Source organism: Gopherus evgoodei, chromosome 1 (genome assembly GCF_007399415.2).
Source record: "Gopherus evgoodei ecotype Sinaloan lineage chromosome 1, rGopEvg1_v1.p, whole genome shotgun sequence".
NCBI classification, from domain to species: Eukaryota; Metazoa; Chordata; order Testudines; family Testudinidae; genus Gopherus; species Gopherus evgoodei.
The window spans coordinates 320,187,802-320,209,156 of NC_044322.1; the positions used below are offsets into that span (position 1 = coordinate 320,187,802).

Sequence of the window (21,355 nt, forward strand, 5' to 3'; positions counted from 1 at the left end):
GAAAAGGAAGGATGATTATTTTTGTAAAATGTTATTGATGTTTAAACACCAGTATGTACAGGTTTAAATCATAATGCAAGTGACACAGCCAGCCAAGCCATATTCTGAATATTTCAAAAATATTAAATTGTGTAAAATATCTGCACATATGGTGTAGATGATAAATCTTTCAGTAAGAGTCTCAGACAGACAGATGAAATTATATGTCTTTAGCATTTCCAGCAGATTTTTGTTAGTATGTAACAGTCGGATGGCTTAGCCACTATCTCCTGGATAGTTATGGGGACTCATTTCTTATGGGCAAGTTACTATAGATTGATTCCCTCATATCACACTTACAGTAAGTGCCTGGGACCTCCTTTTATGGGCATCATATTGACATCTTTCTCTCGGATTTGCAACTTTTGTCTGTCTCTCTCAGGCTGGATGATGAGAAGGAATTATATCTTTTGATATCAATCTAAATTAGTGTAGTTTCGCTTCAGAGAGAAGAGCTATGAATGATCAGTAAATTGAACGTCAAATTCAATTAATTCAGTTTTCTCAGTTGTACAAACAACTTTGATTGACAAATGTAGAGAAAAGGAGACTGCCCAGCGTGTATGGGACCTAGAAAATCTAACCCAGGTGCCTTTATTTTAAGCACAAAGTAAATTTCAGACTATTACCTAGTAGGTCTCTTCAGTTTTTTCTTTCGGTAAATGAATTTGGAGCACTATCTTGATTATAGAGGTAGCTGCAACTCTGTGCCCTTTTCTGGTCCACAGACTGCATAGCCCCATTTCTGGTTCTTTGACCCCTAACCAGGCCTTCACTGCTCCTAGGGTGGAATCCCAGAATTCTCCCACTCTTAGACCAGGCCCCGGGCTTCCACTGTGCTTACCCAGCAGGACTGATTGGGTTCAGCATCGGCAGTAATACTCTTTGGTAGGTGTGATCAGTGATAAATTCAGTGACCGAAAACAACCTTCTCAAACCAAGAAGTACAGTTTAATCTTTAAGAGCAGAACATAATATAAGACAAAAAGGACTTTGTAACAAACAATAAAGGCCCACCATATCTGTCATACTGAAGGCTTTCCATCCCTTGGAAGTTTAGGATAGCCTAACTGCTTCAGACCTCCCAAAGAGGTGTTCATGGGTGCTAGTGTGTTCCCCACAAACAGCTTCCTGACAACCAGCTGGTCTCCAGTCAGAGTCTTTTCAACTCTTTATTGTCCCTTTGATCTGTTCATTTCCAGCATTGGCAAGGCTTTGTAACTTGGCTGGCACCAAGGAAGTAGGTTCTTCACAGTTAATAGCTCAGGCTTGTCTCTTAACACCCTTGAAGTGTTTACCATAGAGTGTTTTATCTGGAGCTGTTGTACCATCTTCCTGCTTGTTCTGTTTTATTCTGTTCTGTATAGGGTTTTATACCATGCTCATCATTGTAGTATCTGACCCCTTCCAGTAGAGCACGAGGCAATATGACTACACAGGTCACGTGTTCATTCTGTCATCCACTCCTCAGAGGGAGAAGTGTGGGGGGTGGAGTGGAGAGTCTTGTTTTGGTAGGTTTTTTTTTTCTTCAAATGTACCAGTTGGTATGAGTTTATACTAGAAAAAACAAAGTCAAAGAAATGTGGCTTGCACGTGGAGAGGAAAATGGTGAGGTTTGTGATAGTTCTTAGCTCCTGGGGAATTCCCCAAAAACCTATTATTAAACTAAACTAATATATTCATACAGTAAGTATCCCAATAACCCAATGTAGCCATAGACTAATTATCCCAATAATCAGGTCACATACAGTATTCATAAGATGTTACAGAGCAGTTTCCTAAATAATTACTGAGCAGTTCCATGCCCTTCACAAGCATATTAGTGCAAACAAAACTTTTGGAACAAAGAGACTAAGTTATCGATTTTCAAAGGCATGAATGGAACCTAGATGGCTAATTCACTTTGGCTTTTAGTGTGAGTTAGACCGCTACATGGCATTTGTGCCAAACTCCCTCTCAGTCTCAAATTCTGCTCTTTAGTCATGTAGCTTCCACTGACTTCAGCAGGAACCACCATGAGTACCCCATTGGCAGAAATTGGCCTTAGGTGCTAGTTAATGGTTTCTTATTTTTTAAATAAATACCTCTCTCTCTCTCTCTCTCTCTCTCTCTCAATCCAGTTATGCTGGAATCCGTCTTCAGTAAGGCCCAGATCTACAAAGGACTTAGGCATTGTAATACTTAGCATTGAAATGCCTAATTTCTAGGCACCCAGAAAATCAGAGGAACAGTAATGTGAGCCACAAAGCCTGAGTTAGATGTCTAGGCTCCCTATACAATGCACAGTGAGAGAAAGGCACCTAAAAATGCCACCCACAAAAGCCAGCATGCTAGGCAAGGAGCTGCCTCAGCTTGCCTGTGGGAGATGCTGACAAGAGGGATGTGTGGTAAGCCCCACCCCTCTCTCAGAGTTAAGTGCCTAAATCCAGAGGCACCTATCTCTGTTAGTTATCCACAGACAGGTACTCCTTCCTAGGAGTACTCTTTCTCACATGAGTACCCTAACCGCTGGACTCTGGGATATTCTGATGTGAGTCTCCTTCAGGGTCTCCTATTGAAGTTTTTAATGGTAATTGAATAACTATCAATTGGGGCAGAAAAACAGTGACTAGAATACTCACCTGAGAAGCAGGAGATCCCTGCTCAATTTCCTACTTATCAGTCAGAGCAGGGACTTGAAGTGGTGGCCTCCCAGGGAGAGTATCTTAACTACTGGGCTCCTCTCCCAGGCATTTTTTGTGGAGCTAAGCAGCCTCTAAGCTCACCTACTGGATCAGGCATTCCTCCACCTATCTTCCCCTGGTTCGTGGCTTGGTCTGGGACTTAGGCAGGAGATAAGCTCCTGGATGCCTAGAGGGAAACAGCAGTGTGCATGCCCAGAGGCAGAAACATAGGTGACTAGGGAACTTTTACCCTGAAAATGTCAGTGCTGAGTTTAGGCATCTACCAGGTTAGGAAGCAGCCAAGCAGAGGTTTTGTGGATCACAGTGGTGCCTAAAATTGGGAGTTAGGAGCCTAAGTAGCTTTGTGGATCTGGGCCCAAGTTACCAAGGCTTTCCATTATTTTCAGTTCATCAGTTGGCCCTCTCCCAACACTATTTACATACATTATATTACATTCACACAGATTTCAGTCAGTAATGAAAGTTAATTTCATTTACAAGGATAGTATATGTTGTTGATTTCTGGTGAGATATATAATGATCGAGAGAGATAAGTCTTTGACCAATGGTTAAAAATAATAATACATAATAAATAATAATAATGTCATGCCTACGCTTAACACTTCTCTGTTCTTCTTTTGAGGAGATACTATTCAAGCCTACAAACTGTGATTTTTATTAAGCTTGTAAACGAGATCTTCTCCTTTGAAATAATTTGTCTCATTCACTTCTAAAAATAAATAGTAGATTCCTGGCAATTGTTAAAGTAATACTAGTACTTCATTTTCCAAACACCGTTGCTGCTTTGAGAGTTGGAAAATCAGTTTACAGTAACGACTATGTCATAGATAATGTAACTAGCCTTACTCCAAAATTAATGGAACATTAACACGATATACCAAACATACACATCCCAATGTCATTCATAATGAAACATCCAGAAATGGCATGTGGGGAAACAATAGTTCATATCCATTTCAATGCTCCAGCAATAATTTATTAACAAGAATCAGGCTCTGAAGTCTATTCAGCCTGTGATATGTTACAGTAATTTGCACTTGCATGATTTCTGTGTGTGTTCAGAATGCCTTACCAACAGTATCCAGCTGATATATAGCATATCTTGTTGTACCATAGTATCTGAGAATGTCTCTTTTTAATTAAGCGGATGGCTTAATACATTTATCACCCTTAAAATTTGTTTCATGATAATGTTTTGGCTGGGAACTCTACAACAGTGTCCATTGGTGAGGAGGAACCCCCCTTCCCAAGGATTTTGTACTTGCACTAAGTACCATAGGCTACAGAGCTGTGGGGAGGAGGAGGAGGACATGAGCAACCACTTTTAAACTGTTGTAGCAGTTTGGAGCATTACTCCAGCTGCATCGTTGCAGTGCCACTCAAATTCGGCCTGGCTGCCCCTCTGTCCAGATGGAGGGCTTGCTGACTCAGTGGTGGCTTGACCTGGCATATGGAGAGTCTGTTCCTGTACAGAGGAGCACAGGGAAGTCCACTGAGAACTCGACCCCTGACGTCACCAGTTGAAACACTGTGTTGGTAACAGGGGCCAGCCCACAACATTTTGGCATCTGAGGCGGGGAGCTCAAATGATGCCCCTATGCCCCCTTGTTTGGGCCAAAACTTTGAAAGGTCTCAATTCTGCCTTCTTCCTGTTCTACTCCTCTCATGGTACTGCTCTGCTACCTACCCCAGTGAAGGAGAACTAACTTAAAATGCCTTGTTCAAAAATTTTAAGTAACATTTAACTTTCAAACGCCTGAACAGCAAATGTAACTTTTCCTGTCTGCATAGTAAATACTGACATTTTTATCTGTTTGAATAATCAAAGTGGTGCTTTCAGTGCCTTCTTGGTTGCAAAGATTTGAACAGGTTCCTGCTGAAGGTCCACAGTCTGGGCCAGCTCATGCGCTATTGAGATGGTTGCAAGGCCAACCATCCTCTCTTGTATCATTTGGAGTGTAGATGTGTTTTTATTAACTTCAGCTTGCAGAAGCTGCATTCTCCACTGACAACTGTTACAGGAAGTGTTAGAAGTATGCACAGAGCAACAGAAACAGTTGGAAAGAGGGTGGTCATCTTATTTGTGTACATATATTCCAGAACAGCCTTTGGAGTTGATCCTGCTGAAATGTATCTTGAAAGGGCTTTCAGTTCATCACCTAAATCACTCACATCAATATCATGCATGTAATCATGTGTCAACACTGTCTCTAGTGCCCTGCATTGCTGGTGTAGGTTTTCTTCAGGTATAGTGAGGAGTTTTGAAATATCATACAACATCCCAAATATACTGCTGTGTTCCTTGAGCTGCATGAAACGTTCTTCAACTGACTGTATTGCACAATTTAGCACCCAGTTAAAGAATTCAACTTTTAATTGTTGTTTGGAGTCTCTTATGAGATTATCCCGTGCCTCGTAATCAAAATGTCTTCTTCTTTGGTGACTCTTATATTCTTGAATGGGTGGGAAAATAGCTTCAGTGTGAAGTTCCTCTGCCAACTTCTGTGCACTCTTCAGAATGTTTTGAAATCCCTTATCTGACTGGTAAGACTGTAGGTATGACTTTGCTTTGTCCAGTTGTTCCATTGCTCCAGATATATCAAGGTCAACACCTTGGAATCTCATACTTACAACATTTATTTCAAACAGTATGTCATGCCACAACACTAAGCCACACAGAAATTTGAAGTTCTGTATGTTTCTGGTGATTCCATTTCCCTCTGCTACTGTTCTCCCACAAACAGTTCCTGTCATAGCATTATCCTCCATAATGGCAACTATGGCATCATCTATCTTCCCAATTTGGTGTTTGATAGGCTTTATAGCCTCCACTCAACTTTCCCATCATGTGGCACTCAGTGGTTTCAGTGTCAGAGAGGATGTTCCCAGATGTTGCTTCAAAATTTGCCATCACTGAGTTGATGCAGAGAAAAAATATAAATGCTTTGAATTACATTAAAAAATTCAGTAGCCTCACTGGAAGCTGATGTTGCATTACTGACCACCAACTTCAATGAATGAGAACTGCATGGGACCAGGGCCGGCTCCAGGCACCAGCTAAGGAAGCAGGTGCTTGGGCGAGGGCGGGAAGGCAATACAAAGGGGCGGCACTCTGTCCATTATTGGGGCAGCCCGTCTTGGTCTTCAGCGGGAATTCAGCGGTGGGTCCCTCAGTCCCTCTCTCCCTCTTTGAGCTGCCAAAGTGCCGCCAAAGAGGAAGAGAGGGAGTGAAGGACCCGCCGTCGAACTGCCGCCGAAGAATGGAGCGGTGCAATTGAGCTGCTGCCGAAGAGCCGCCGATCAGCTTTTTTTTTTTTTCGCCGCTTGGGGCAGCAGAAACCCTGGAGCCAGCCCTGCATGGGGCCAAAAAGCTTGAGAGTTTAACTCTCAGATTCGTGTCTGCACTCCTCTGTTCTTTCCTCTCATGTCGGCACCATTATCGTAGCCCTAACCTCTCATGTCAGCTATTGCAATTCCCATATCTTCCAGCTTTTTAAGAATCACATTTGTCATACCATCTCCTGTAGTATCATCAATGTCAATAAATTCTAGAAAATGCTCTCTGACAGTCACCATTGCAGGAACATTTTCATTAGGTTCTGTTGTTATTACAAAACGCACCATTAAAGTCATATGTTCCGTATGGCTGATGTCAGGTGTGCAGTCCAGAATAACAGAGTAATATCTTGCTGACTTCAGATCTGTCAAAATCTTTTGTTTGACTTTTGTTGCCAGTAACTCTATGATCTCAAACCAAGGTAGTGGTATGTGTACATTTCTTGGGTGGTGACTCTTCTTAGATGCTTCTGGAGTACAGCATCAAACTCAGCCATCAGCTCCACAGTTTTAAGGAAATTTCATTGGTTGGCAATACAGCTGATCTGAAGTGCCATGCAGTGCTAGGTTTTGGGTAGCATGCATTCTCACAATGGCAATGAGCCTTTTCAGAACATTTTGCCAGTAAAGAGACTTTGATGCAATCTTCTCTTGATGCTGATCATCTATGGTGGCCTTTAATCTTAGTCTCATCTCAAGCTCTTTCCACCTATGGAATGCTCTCTGGTGATTTGCTGCCTTCTCATGCCAGATTTCTAGCCAGATTTTTCCAGTCCTTTGTTCCTGTAGAACCCAATGTGGCTGGAACACTAGCCTGGAAGAGTTTGCAACAAAAACACTATGCAGCATTCTGGGTTTTTGAGTACATAAGCCATGGCCTCTCCACTTTGTCACCATTGGGGATTTCACGCCAGTAACGTGCTGGATGGAAACTTCTATTTTCATTGTCTTTGGGGAACATGAAGTTTTTCATTTGCTGTGGCCGATGCAGTACAAGGAAGTCCCTCAGGCTACTGCTCAAGTGGGTCCACAGTCCTGGATCATCTAGACTTAAAGAACTAAACTCAGCAGCAGCAGTTTCTTGAGCCTCCACCACATTCTTCTCTGATCTACACTTTTCTTCAAGAATGTGCATGGTTACATCCATTTGCGATGGAGATATGGATGCTGCAGTAGCTGCCAGGTGACCTGCACTTTGGCTAACTGGAAGATCAGGCATCTCATCACTCACATCCTCACTGGGGCCATAAGGATCAGCATGAACATTTGTGTCTGTGTCTCAGGAGAGCTCCTTCCTGCTTAGAGAGAAAAGCTTCCTTTGCTTGCTTTTTTTTTTTTTTTTAATGAATGCTGCCCCAGAGAAGTGTTTTCTTCTTTCACTCATAACTGCTGTTCTGTGCCAGCTATAGTGGCTCAACACTCAATTGAAGGGGACAAATAAGCAGGCTGGTAGCAGGGCCTTTGTGAGGGAAAATATCAGCATCTTAAGGGCCTAACTGGCTCCTACTACTTCAGTTGACTGCCTGTTCTCCTCAAGCGGGTTCAGGGAAGCGGCAGGAAACAGGAAGCTCCCTGAGAAGCTGGCGTTAATCAGTCCAAGCTCCTGGGGATGCTAGAGAGGTAGGTTCATAAGAAGCTTCTCCTACTCCTCTCTCTCCCTGCAGCTCCTGCTGCTTTCTGTTATTCCCTCTCACCTTTTCTCCTGCCTGCCTGTTATGTCTCTTGTGACCTCCTTCCTCCAGTGCAGCACTCCACCATCTCTGTGCATTTGGAGCAGAGAGAATACATATGATCAGCAGCAGACACAATTTTCTACACTCTGGATCCTATTGGTGCACCCCCACAGTCTGGCACCTGAGGTGGCCGCCTCAGTTTGCCTCATGATAAGGCCAGCCCTGGTTGGTAATAGAGGAGAGACTCCCTGGCTGAGGGAGACTCAAGGTACCTCTGGGAAAAATGGGGTGGGGACAAGAATTTGTCCCCCTTCCAGAATTATCAGAGTTGGTTCCATTAGCATGACAGGAAGGATTTGATTTGTGAGATGATACAAAGAATTTTGGTAAAGAATCAAATTCTTCCTATTCTCCCTTTCATGTTACCATGAGAATGTTGGTGTTTAAACTAGGATCCAGACCTCAATTTTTCAAGATCTCTTTATGCTAAATCTGCAGGCTTCCAAACACCTGGTCCTAACAGAAAACACTGTTAATTCAGTAGCGCTTCACTCATTGTATAGGGTATTCCCTGATGTGAAGCTCTTTGCCCTGTGGAGTAACAAGCTGCATTGACTTCATCCTCAAAGCTTGTAAATTCCTCCAACTGGAATTCTATAGTTGTCTGGAGCTTACATACTCTGCTTCAGGTGCCTTTAACAAAGGCATAATACATTTTAAAAATGTGACGCATCTTAACATGCAAAAGTAAAATGCCAACTTTAAACACACATAACATTAAAGCTACTGAACAAACTTCCTTTAAACTTGGCTTGTATTTTGAACCTCAATCAGATATAAACAAGAGAGCCAAGACTGATTTTTCTAGCTTCAGTTTCTCATTTAATCAAAGCACAGAATTTCAGCTCCCAGGCTACAGGGAAAGTTTTATTTTCAGGCATACACACTGTACCTCAGACATGACTTAACATATTTTATTTAAACCTTAATAAAAGAGACACACCTTAGAGCTGAGGTCAGCTGGATTATTTCAGTCTCAAAATGTATGAGAGAAAATTACAAGCAAGTGAAAAAAAGAGATTACAATAGAAGCTGGAATTCTAACCTTAATAATCAGGCACTAGCAGCATCTGCTATAACATAATGTGTTATATTTAAGTAAATATTTGGATAATAACTGAAGTATTTAGAGGACATTTAAAGGAAAACTGCAGTGGAGTGAGAACATAAGGTTTTCTAGATCAGTGTAATGAATCTAGTTCCAACATCCTTCATCAAGCTGTAGCACTTTTACTGCTGTACACCTAATCAAACTGTAGTGTCAAGTGCATAGGAAGGGTTCTTCCTGAAGACGAGGTCAGACTGAAGGAAGTTAATGATGGTTCTCTCTCAATTTCTGCCTACGTGCATCACCAAAATGAAATGCTACTCACGGTTTGTGCAAATCTTTTAAATATGATTATCCCTCTCCTTCTTGCATGCTTTGATCATCAGTGAAATAAATCACAGGAGTGACATGTAAATTGTCAGTAGCTTTCAGTGTTCACATCCTCTTAAAAACATTTATGTCAGAGTAATTGTTTCAAGCAGCTTGCGGAGTTAGGTAAATACCTCTTCATCAAGTAACTTTTTGAAGGTTGTCTTTGCAACCATAAGGACTGAAGATTTATTTATTTTTAAATTTAATGCTGGATTGTGACACAGGAAGGGAGTGCTAGCTCAACAAGCCACTGAGAGCCAGCATAATTCAGCCTTGTCTAAGCTCCCTGAACCATGAGATTTGCTCCCAGTCTATAGGGAAGCATAGTATGTACAGCTATAGGCATAAAATTAAGTGTCATAAAACTTCCCATCCAATTTGTATAATGTGTAGTTATACAAAGATATGGACAGTTTCTCAAGTACATATAAATGCTCAAAGATTTTTAATAAATGTGAATGTCTAATGAAATTTCTGTCATACCTGATATTAGAGTTGTGGAGCTTTAAAATTCCCCACATTCTATAGCAGAGGTAGGCAACCTATGGCACATGTGCCGAAGGCGGCATACGAGCTGATTTTCAGCGGCACTCATGCTGCCTGGGTCCTGGCCACCTGTTGGGGGGGCTCTGCATTTTAATTTAATTTTAAATTAAGCTTCTTAAACATTTAAAAAACCTTATTTACTTTACCCTACAACAATAGTTTAGTTATATATTATAGACTTATAGAAATAGACTTTTTTAAAACATTAAAATGTATTACTGGCACGCGAAACCTTAAATCAGAGTGAATAAATGAAGACTTGGCACACTACTTCTGAAAGGTTGCCGACCCCTATTCTATAGTCAAGGAAAGTCACTCGTCAGGTCAAGAGCCCCCTGCAGGAGAGGTGGGAGTTTAAGACTCCAAAACTGTGTCAGTAATTATACTTTGTTCTTACGTGTAGATTCTCATCCAGGATTCTCAGAATCTTTAGAAAAGGTACAAAGTATTACCTTACCCAAGTTACAGTTGAGGAAACTGAAGCATGGACATGTCATGAGATTTGCCCAGTGCCACTAGCACAATCAGGAGCAGAACCAAGGCTCTCCACAAAAAGTCCCCTTGCTTTAAACATTAATTCACGTTATATCCTACCACAAAACACCCAAGCTTTATTGTGGGAATTACTGTTTGGCTGAGGTATTCAGAACAACTTCAGTGCTGGTTTTTTGTTGCTATTGTTCCCAGATGCGGTCTGTAAGCCGAATATTTAAATTCATTGACATGCCAAAAGAAGAAACAAAAAACACTAAGCCACCAAAAGATGACCAGCTTACAGGGGTCCTCATAATTGAAAACAAGCATGCAAAGGAAGAGAAGCCCTGGCCATCTGGAGGCCAAATGACTGTTAAGAATCTCACAGCCAAGTATATTGATGGAGGAGCTGCTGTTTTAGAAAACATTTCTTTTTCAATAAGTCCTGGACAGAGGGTGAGATATTGTTTTGTCTTGTTTGAACTGACTTCAGTTAAGTTTATCCCCCAAAATTCCCTTTATGAAACAATTGAATTACTAAAGTGTTGGCTGACTCTGGTAAATTTCTAATAAACAAAAACGGGAAATAGCTGCACCAACACAGGGTAATTATCTAAATTGCCTCAAAAAGGAATGAAGTTTCCATTTGTCTTTAATAAGAACTTAGCTGTGAAGTTATTAGATACAGGTTGAAAATTGAGGGGACAAAATAGCTCAGAGCTACTAGAAATCCTGAGAGTGGTTACAGCTCAATGAAGTATGATAAGGACTTGTTTGGGGTGTGAAAGTAGAGAGTATTGATTACATACCTAAGTAATAGTTCATCAAGTTCTATTCCTGAACACGAATTTGGCTGCTTTCTCTGTTAGTGCTTCTCCCTGGGTGGAGGGAAGTTTGCTAATAAAGAGAGATTTTGAGGGCAGACTGACCCAAATAGGGCACAGAAGAATACAGGATGATGTGCCAACAGTAATGCATCACTAGCTCGAGTATTCAGAGGAATGTGAGCTCCGAACCACTCATCTGATGTGTAAAGCTGTCTTCAAAGGGCCGTACAAACATTAACTCATCTTCACAGCCCATTAAGCCCAGATTCAGGAAAGCATCCATTTTCAGGAAAGTCCCATTGAAGTCCAGTAAGTACTTTCCTGAATCAAGGCCCCAGTGAGGAAGATGTAGGCAGGTTTAGCCCTATTTCATGGCTGAGGAAACAGAAACAGAGAGGTTAAATGATGTTCCTAAGACCACACAGTGGGACAGATCTCTACTTGCTGTAAGCTGCCATAGCTCCATTGTCTTTAATGGAACTATACTGATTTACACCAACTGAGCATGTAGAGGAGCCAAAGATTGGAACTCAGGAGTCTGACTTCTTTTAGTGTCATCCTCTAAACCACTCTCCCTCTGGGATGAGATGTGCTGTGCTCTCTATGATACCTAAAGTGGGGGTGGTGGATTAAATTTCACTTCACTTACTACCTGAAAAATTGATTGATGCCAAAGGACAATGAAAAGGAAAGATTTTTATGTGCAGTAGAGAGAGAGGCAAAAAGCTGCATTGCAATTAAAACAAGGATGCCTTTTACAACAGTGTGCCTAAGAAGTTCATTTCAGTTTCAGAAGTTTTCCCTTTACTTGAAATGGTGACTACCACTAGAACTGGTCATGTCTCTAGAAGCAGAATGAGCTTTAAGTGCACTATGGTATTTTACCTTGCAGCTAGATCCTTTTAAACGCCCCCTGTTGAGGATAATAGAAACAAGGATGAGAGCTAGGAGATGAGAGGCCAAGTATCTACAGTGCTTTTTAACTCGATCGTAGCAGCAGGCGCTTAGCCCTCACTCCTCCCTCGGAGTCAGGTCTGATGCTGTGTTGTTCACTTTACAGGGAGGGTCCTGAACAGCAGGAAATTTCCACCACTTCACTTCCAAAATTGTCTTGTTCCCATCTGCCAAAGCAGCCCAGGCTCAAATTGCACAGCATTAGCTGTGAGAAAATACACTACAGTAAAAGCCATTAGTGTGTCAACATTTGCCAACTGTTCCCACAGGTATTGCCTATTCTAAGTACAGAGGATAAGAAGAGGCAATCTTCAATTCCACTGTGTGGGAAATGCAAATTATTTAAATAGCAACCACTGTTTTTAGGAAGCATCAGATCCTTCTGCTGTGGCATTATGTCACAGAAAGAAGTGCACAAGTTTAAAGAAAATGAAGGCCTCATTGTGGCCCTGGCTGCAGAATCCAGCCTTAATAAGGAAGAGATTGTTTTGCACAAGTCTGATGGTCATGCATTTAGAAGTTCCTTCTTTAACTGATATTTTGTCATCTGCAGTATTTTGTCAGTCCTGCTAAGTTATGGAGAAACCAGAATACGTATTGCAACCATAACATAATGCCAGAGTCTGATCTCACTGATGCCAGTATCAATGAGGAGCAAAGTCATCAAAGTCAATCACGTTACCCCAGTGTAAGATCAGAGTTAGGCCCATCTTAACAACATTGCTGAAATACAATACATGCTTGTTTTCATTTGTTTGAATTTTCTGAAGGGGAATCCGCTACAATATGGACGGAGAAGGGCTGTAGGAAGGATGGGTAATAAATAAGGGTAATGGATAAGTAAATTTGTGCTCTTTGGCTAAACGCAGAAGGACAAGTTCTCTCCTTGGGTAGCTAAATGAGGTTACACAAAAGAAAGAGCAGAATCTGCCCCAGTGTTTCATATCTCTGCTGAGGTCCTTTACCTTTCCCAAAAACAATGGTAATACAAATCCTATCCTATTAAGTTCTGTATGGGATAGTCCTTCAGTTGTGCTGCTTCCTTGCTTTGTGGTTTAATGCATGAACAATATTAAGCAAGGAGTCTCCATTCACTTTGAATTATTTTAACATTGCAGGTGGGTCTTTTGGGAAGAACTGGGTCAGGGAAAAGCACTTTGCTCTTTGCCTTTTTAAGGCTGCTGAATACAGAAGGAGATATGCAAATTGATGGCGTCTCTTGGAACACAATCACTGTGCAGCAGTGGAGAAAGGCATTTGGAGTTATACCACAGGTAATGATCAATGAAGTGATAAGGTTTTAAGTAAGATTTTCCCAGTGTCGTACCTGGTTATTTTTCCATATGCAAACAGATATGTTGAGCCTAGCATTAGTTTTTTTTTAACTGAAAATCAAAACCAAGAACAAAAGTGTAGATTCTCTGAAAGAGCAATATGTAGCTCTCTTCTGTAACAGGGCTTTGCCTTTCACCAACAGCTTGCTGCAGCTCTTACTGACAGCAAATTCCTAGAAAGGGAAAAGTAGAGTACACGCAGGCATCACAGCTTCACTGCCTGCTTATGCCCCTCATTGTTCCAAAATGCATTAGTGCCACTTGTAGAAAAGTGAAACCATTGATTTGACATGGTGATGTCACCTATTGTCTTTTAAAGCATCTATATTACATTTTAATGAATTTGAATTATAGTTCTTGCACATTTCCCTTTACAAATTGGTAGCCATACTGCCAGTAACTTTCCTCTCACTTTAGTGGCCTGGGCTCAGTTGATTGTTAGATTGAGGGCTGGCTTATATCCATCTATGGCAGTGGTTCTCTACCTTTCCAGATTACTGTACCCCTTGCAGGAGTCTGATTTGTCTTGCATACCCCAAGATTCACCTCACTTAAAAATTACTTGCTTACAAAATCAGACATAAAAATACGAAAGTGTCTCAGCACATTATTACTGAAAAATTGCTTATGTTCTCATTTTTACCATATACTTATAAAGTAAATCAATTGACATACAACTATTGTATCAGAGGGGTAGCCAGCTTAGTCTGGATCTGTAAAAAGCAACGAGTCCTGTGGCACCTTAAAGACTAACAGATGTATTGGAGCATAAGCTTTTGTGGGTGAATACCCACTTCATCAGATGCATGTACTTACATTTCAGTATATGGTATATAAAGCAGTATAAACAAGTCATTGTCTGTATGAAATTTTAGTTTGTACTGATTTTCTTAGTGCTTTTTATGCAGCCTGTTACAAAACTAGGCAAATATCTAGATGAGTTGATGTACTGCCTGGAAGATCTCTGCATACCCCTGGTTGAGAACTGCTGATCTATGGTACTTATATAGCAGCAATTCTCATACTATCTGAGCCCTTGACTATCATAATGCATTTATCCTCACAATGTCCCTGTGAGATTGGAAGTACTAACACTTTACAGATGGGGAACTGAGGCAAAGAGATACTAGGACCTAGATTTCCAAAGGTATTTAGGCTCCTAACTTTTACTGAAATCAATTGAAGTTAAGAGCCTAAATTCCTTTGAGGCTCTGGGCCTAAGCAACTTGCCCAAGGTCACACAGCAAGTCTGTGGAGGAGCAAGAAATTGAACTTGTGTCTCTCGAGTCTCAGGCTAGCACCATCCTTCCTCTCTGGTTATATTAGTATGCTATCTGATAGGGAAATGGACATTACTGAGAGTAAGTTATCTAGAGTAAGTAAAATATTATGTAGTAGAACTAAAAATAAAGTGTAGTGATTGGTCATTGTAACAGGAGGAGAGAGAACTATGACAGATTAAACATCATGCTTTTTATTTTATTGATGAAAATTGTTAGCTCTCTCCAAAAATGTTGACTTAGAACGTCTTGAACTGGCATTTTTGTGTTTTGAAAGCTTTATGCTGCATGAGTTTTCACTTACATACAGAATTTATCTTCAATCCTTAGCCAACCATTTGAGTGATGCAGTATAATTGAATTAGCAGTAGACTACAGTCTTACCAGTAAGATAGATATACACAATATCAGAAGGCAGAGAACTACAGTAGGCCAAGTTACAGCTAAGCCTTCTACACCAGCAGGGGGATTCACCGAGTGGAGGATAGGTAGTGTTTCCAGTATCACCCACGTCCATGATGGGGAAGCTATAGTTCTTTCTGAGGACTCCATAGGAGCTTCACTGCCTCCAGACACTCAATCAGTGCAGTCTTTGGCCAACAAGTTTGGTTCACTTTTTGGCCAGCACCACCCACTCTTTATGCTTCACTGGGCCATTATTTCTCCCCAGCACAGAGAGGTTGCAGCAGCTTCCTACCACCACAGCTTAAGCCCCTAGCAGACTTTCCACCACCACCATTAATCACTAAAGTAAACTGGACCCCATTGTGGACCAGTGTTTCTGTCACTCGAGTGGCAAGCTGTGACTATCACAGAGACTTAGGGTATGTCTACACTGAACACTCTTTATGGCAGTATGTAGAATACATACGCTGCATGCCTTCCTAGCACGGGTATAAATAGCAGTGTAGATGGTGAGGCTCAGCTTAGATGAGCAGAGTAAAGACATGCCAAAACGTCAGTGTATGTCCCCTATGTGGCTCATTACACACCCAGCAGTGCATCCCCAATATACCCTGCTATTTTTGGAAGTGTAGTGTCCTGCTGCCTCCCTGCTGCCAGAGCTTTTCCCCATCACAGAGAAAGACTCTGGCAGTAGGGAAAAGCCCTGGCAGGAGGGAGGCATCGGGAAGGGCTCTGGCAAATCCCTGCTGGGAGAGCCTTTCCCTGCTACCAAAGTCTTTCCCTGACTCATGTAGCTACACACCGCAGTGTGGATGCAGCTGGCTTTTCACTGTGGTGTGTAGCTACATGTGCCCTACATGCCACCGCAAGTGGTATGCAGTGTAGACATTGCCTTAGTATTACATCTGCATTTGCTAGTTAGCAAGTGAACAGGTGAAATACTTTCAAATAGTTGTAAAGATTAAGGGATCTTCACAAACTCTTTCATTAAAAAGGTCTCTGTCAGGTTACTCATTTTTAAATAAGGGGTTCATTCCTGGTTATTTAGACTAATACAATCCAGGGCTCTAACTTTATTTCCTTTCTTCATTTGGGTACATGGGCCAAAATCTGCTCTCCATTACACTGAAATAAAACTGGACTAATTGCATTCAAGTGACTGGAGTGACTCCCAATTTGCCTCAGTGTACCGGAGAGAAGAATTTAACTCTTGTTGATGGGTTGTTAATGAGTGCTGAGCATCTGTAGCATTGTCTTCTCTGTGGTTATGGGGAAAAATAGATGAAATGCTCATTTTGGTGAGCATCAGGAATGGCTTAGATTTTGCAAACACAAAATAAAGGCACAACATTTTTTTCTGCTTCTCTTGTCTTTTTTCAGATTCTGACATTCTTTGCGATTCCTCTTCCCCTCCCATTACAAATATTTCAGCATTAGAGTTCATAATTTTCTTTAAGAAAAATACGAAGTAGACTTTTCCTGCTGCTAAGCTACACCCTTCCCCAGATGGAACCAAGAACCATGTTGCATCACTTCCTAGTCAGATTCTTTTCTTGTCTGTGCTTTATTGACAGCTTGGTTGGTCATACTCTGCCTACTGATCCCATACTCTGCTGGTAAGGTGCTCTCTGGTTAGCTGACTTATCTCCTGTTCTCCCCCCTTCATTGCTTTGTTTCTTCACCTCCCCTTGCTTGACTGTGTCATCTCGTAAGTTCCCTTATTTTCCCTTGTCTCCGGCCTAGTCTCCTTTTTAATGGTTTACCAGCATAGCTATGTTAGTTAGGAGTGGGAGGGTGGGGAGGAAGAATCAAACCTCTAACCAATGCTGTGCCAGCAAATGCCCTAGTGTAGACGCAGTTATACCAGCATAAAATGTCTTTCGTTTAGGAGATAGGATAAGCTTTACCAGCAAAAACTCATTTGCCACTGTAAGCTTCATCTCCCCCAGAATAGTTTGCCAATATAACTATACCAACAAACCCTTTCTAGTGGAAATAGGTGAAACAAGTTGAAAAAAAAAACAAGAAAAAAAATAAAAACAAGTAAAAAGGTGAATGCCAACCGGAGGAGTTCTGCTCATATGCTCCTAGTGAAGCACAGTGTCAGTCAAGGGTATGCAAATTTATAACAAAAAATACACCAGCTCTGAGGTAGCACGTCTAAATTGGCAGCAGATAAAGAGGAACTTTAGAAAGGTGTTAGAAACTGAGTACATGGCAGTTTATTTCATGCTTTCCCCCAAAAAATCCCTATCACCCACCCGAAAATCCCCTCCCTAAAAAAATCCCTATCACGCACCCCAAACCTCACTCCCAGCCCTACCAAAAGTGCAGTATTCTCTAGGGGGTAAGACAAAGAATTTAGCATCAGGAGGCCTGGATCCTACTTCCAGCTTTGCCCCAATTATATAAGTTTGTGCAAGGAACATAACCTCTGAGTTCCATTGTTTCGCCATCTGTCAAATACAATAATAATATTTATTCCTCTGTAAAAGGGCACAAAATCTGTGGAGGAAAGGGGCTATAATTATTATCCACATCTTTTGGTAACACTTACAGGCTCCAAGCAGGTATCAGGCGTTCATTGTGCCAGGTACTGTACAAACAAGTAAAACAAACATGCCCTGCCCCAGAGAGCTCACAAGACATAATATATGGCTAAAGACATACAGAGGTAGGGAACAAGGTAACAGTGAAGGTGGGTATGCTTAAGTAGCCTCAGTGGTTATGGTAATCACAGTGCAAAGTATTATTAACAAAATCCTTTCAGTGACAGTAGCCAAATACCCATATAAATGATAGACGCACTAACGTAAAACAAACTTGATTCTGCAGCTGTTAGCAAAATACAATAGACTGAGATGACATTAGTTGTATAACCTGCTCCTCCACTAGCCAAAAACAGGCTAGTTGTTAAAAGTTATGCATGTAGTCCAGTTTTAAAGTGCTTTTAATGTGGACATTTAAAGAGAACCCAGTCCAAAAAAAAAAAATTATCTTTAGCCTCTTAAATAAAGTTGCATGGCCTGTGGGCTGGGCTGCCAGGCCCCTACCAGATCTGTACTGCACTTGGGGCTCCTGTCCTCAAGCCCCACAGTCAAACACTGAGCAATTGCTATGAAACTGCACATTAATCCTCAGAAATGCCCAACTACAGAGTGAGATTAGCTGTCCACCAGCACCCTCCCCACAGGGGGAAAAATGTTACATACACTACGCAGCCTCTTCCACCAAGAGAATAAAGAGACTTTTGTTCTCTAGCCTTCATCTCAGGGGGTTGTTCATCCCCTCCCTGGAATCTGGCCTACAACAGCCCACAGATATTCAAAGTCCTAGAGAGGGCTGTTTGAACAATGTAAGAACATTGGAAGGGCTGAGTTTTTCGTACACTACTAATCACCCATGACAACCTTCCCTTCTCCTACCATCCCCCATCTTTGCCATTTCTTAAAATGATAATGGAAGGCCTCAATTGCCCTGTGCATGCTTTTCTACAGATGATTGCCAATAGTTGCCCTTTTTACAGATGAGGGTTCCTGCAGTGAATCACACCAGTGATCCATCTAATCAGGCTTCCCGTCTCTGACAGTGGCTAATAATAGAAGCTACAGTGGAAGATGCAAGAAACCAAACAAGGGACAGTATGACATAGCTGCCCAGAGGGGAAGTTTCTTCTTATTCCTCATCAGTTATTGGTTGGTTTTTGCCCTGGGGGTTTATACCCGTCTAGAATATTTTTTGAAAACTTTAATATGAAGCAGCAACTTGAGATATCTGGTTGTTTGAAGTGTGGTCAAGTGAGACCCATCTCATTATTCAGGGAAGTCTTACTAGCCCACCTCCAGCAACAGTTACATCACATGATTTACAGGCCTGTGCATTCAGTAAGAGTGGGCAGCCGTGTCCAGTTTCAATGTAATTAAGTTATCTTGTGCACTGTCATTCACAGAAGTTACACCTCAAGGTATTTGACTAAGTTAAATTAAGAAATACTCTCAGAAATTGAGCCAGTTTGGATCTGAGCATACTGTGAGGTTGGGGCCTGTTTCTCATTAGAATAAAATGAAGAGGAGCCTGAGAACAAATTAAGGAGTATAGCCAAGGGAACGGCATCATTGAATGATATGCAGAGAGTGAGGCTCTTATTCTGATATTTCCTTGATCACATCAGATGTTATAATGATGTCCTATTTCAGGCCCCTTGGCAGTGTGGTACAGCATATCACATACAATTTTACAGATTTAAATGCCCAATATATATTAAAAGGAACCAGACATGGAGAATAGGTTAAATATAGTCTCTGGGACTGCAAGCTAATGAAAAGTGATGATATCTTTTGTTCTTACACCCTCACCCCCCCCCACTTCATTTTATAGGAGTTAAGAAGGAAAAGTGACAGTTACTAGTTTCCAGCTCAAATGGTGGTTTGTCTTTATACTATTCAACCTACTTCCTTCTGCATCTCTCTTTATATTCCTGAGACCATTTCCTTTCAGAGTTCATAGGCAGGGCTGTTATGCAGGGTTCCAAGTAGCCTCTGTAAAATGCAGAGAGCTGAAAAGTGCAACTCCCCATAGATCCCCATAGCAAGGGTTTTGCAAAGTCTGAAATCTTGCAGTGGATCCAGGGAAATCAGCATTACAATACAGTGGGCCATCTGCTGCCTTAGATCCATGTGCAGGACTCCTATAGAGATCAGGAAAGGCTCCACATGCTTACTGAGGGCAGCATAGAGATTATTTCCTGCTCTGAGGGCTCAGTCTTGCAAAGTACTTAGCACCTTCAATTCCTGATGAGATCCATGGGAGATGAGGGCAATTAATATCTTCATGGGTTGCTCAGCACCTTGCAAGACTAGCTCCTGAAAAGCTTGCAGAAAGCCCTACAGTTTTCAGCGCTTTTATCTTCCAATTCTCTATTGTAAATATTTTAAAACTGATGAAAGCATTCACGGATGCCTGTGAAACCAGAACATTCAAACCTTTGCATATGGAGATTAAAGGGACACCCTCAATTTGAAAAATCACATTTCCATCTGAAAATGTTTTACCTGCTCTCATAATGATAACCTCAAAGATGATTGAAAGAGAAAAAAAAATCTCTTTCAGTTTGCTTACTTTCTTCTGGTGACTGCACTTTAGTACGTGTAGTCACTGTCACTGTTTTACAATGAAGCATGCTCTTCCTCAACTCCAATACCTGTGAGAGTGTGGGAGAGTTTGCCAGGAGCAAGCAGCAAAGCTGGAAGCAGAATGAATGAGTAGAGCTGACCAAAGTATGATTCCATTGTGCAGCAACTTTCAAAGTTTGTTTTCGTTCCATGTTGGAATGAAAACTAAGCCCTTCAAATGTTTTCACAAAGGGCATGCATATGTGTAGATAGAGGGCCCTGTTTCCCATCTTCAAGTCCCTGCTTTGCTTGATTCAGAGCAGGATTTCCGTCCCCGATCACTCAAAATCACAAAGAGCAGGTCCTGGAACCTGGGTCTTCCCCATTCTAGGCTAGTACCTAACCACCAGGAAGTCTAGCTGTCAGCCTTCCTGATGAAAGTTTTGTCAATATCAGTATGCTCTGAAGAAATATTTTCCCACAATTTGATTTTGGCAAAAATGTTCTGACCAGCTCTACTGAAGAGGCAGTTAGCTAGAGCATGTACAGAGAGAAAGGGCAGAGTGGAGGAGTGGTGGGCCTGAACAAGTTTAGGGGTATTCTTCTTGGCTCACCTACACATTGGCAGAAATATCCTTATACATATCTTTAAGGGTAAAAGAAATAACACACACACACACACCACAGTACACAATTTAAAGGATACTATATCAGAAGAGTGAATTTAAATGAATTCAAATGGTCAGTGTACCAGTAAATAACCAGAAGAATAATGTACCAAACTTGAGATTATTAGGTCTAACATTCAGTAGGCCTTGCAATATTTTACATGTTATTTATACCAAGACACTATTTTCCAGAATCTTAATGGCAATGCAGGTATGGTTTGTCAAGTAATTGATTCAGACAGCTAATTCCTGACCTAATTTTTTTCAGGTATTGGTGGTGGATATATCAGGAATTTTTAAAGGTTCATTCTTCATGCTAGGAGCTATTTCCCCAACTTAGTATTTCATGTAATATCTATATGCACAATAATGCCAAACTTTACAGGAAAAAGAATCTTTTTTTCTCAGTCTCAAAATTAAAATTCAGAAGATACAAGAATACACTTTATATTCTGATTATGACACTTCATGAATGCATGCAAGTACTGAACTCTTACCACTTATTAATGAAATAAATGTAGTGAACATCATCTAGGCCAGCATA

The 21,355-nt window shown here is 41.3% G+C and overlaps 1 protein-coding gene across 2 annotated transcripts in view; it reads left to right on the forward strand.

Moving 5' to 3' along the window:
- CFTR (CF transmembrane conductance regulator) overlaps positions 1-21,355 on the forward strand; it is a 142,963-nt gene that overhangs the window by 103,626 nt on the left and 17,982 nt on the right. For both annotated transcript variants that reach the window (XM_030549072.1, XM_030549073.1), the window contains 2 exons: positions 10,446-10,688; positions 13,132-13,287. In XM_030549072.1, the coding sequence (XP_030404932.1) occupies positions 10,446-10,688; positions 13,132-13,287 (399 nt within the window). The remainder of the gene's footprint in view (positions 1-10,445; positions 10,689-13,131; positions 13,288-21,355) is intronic.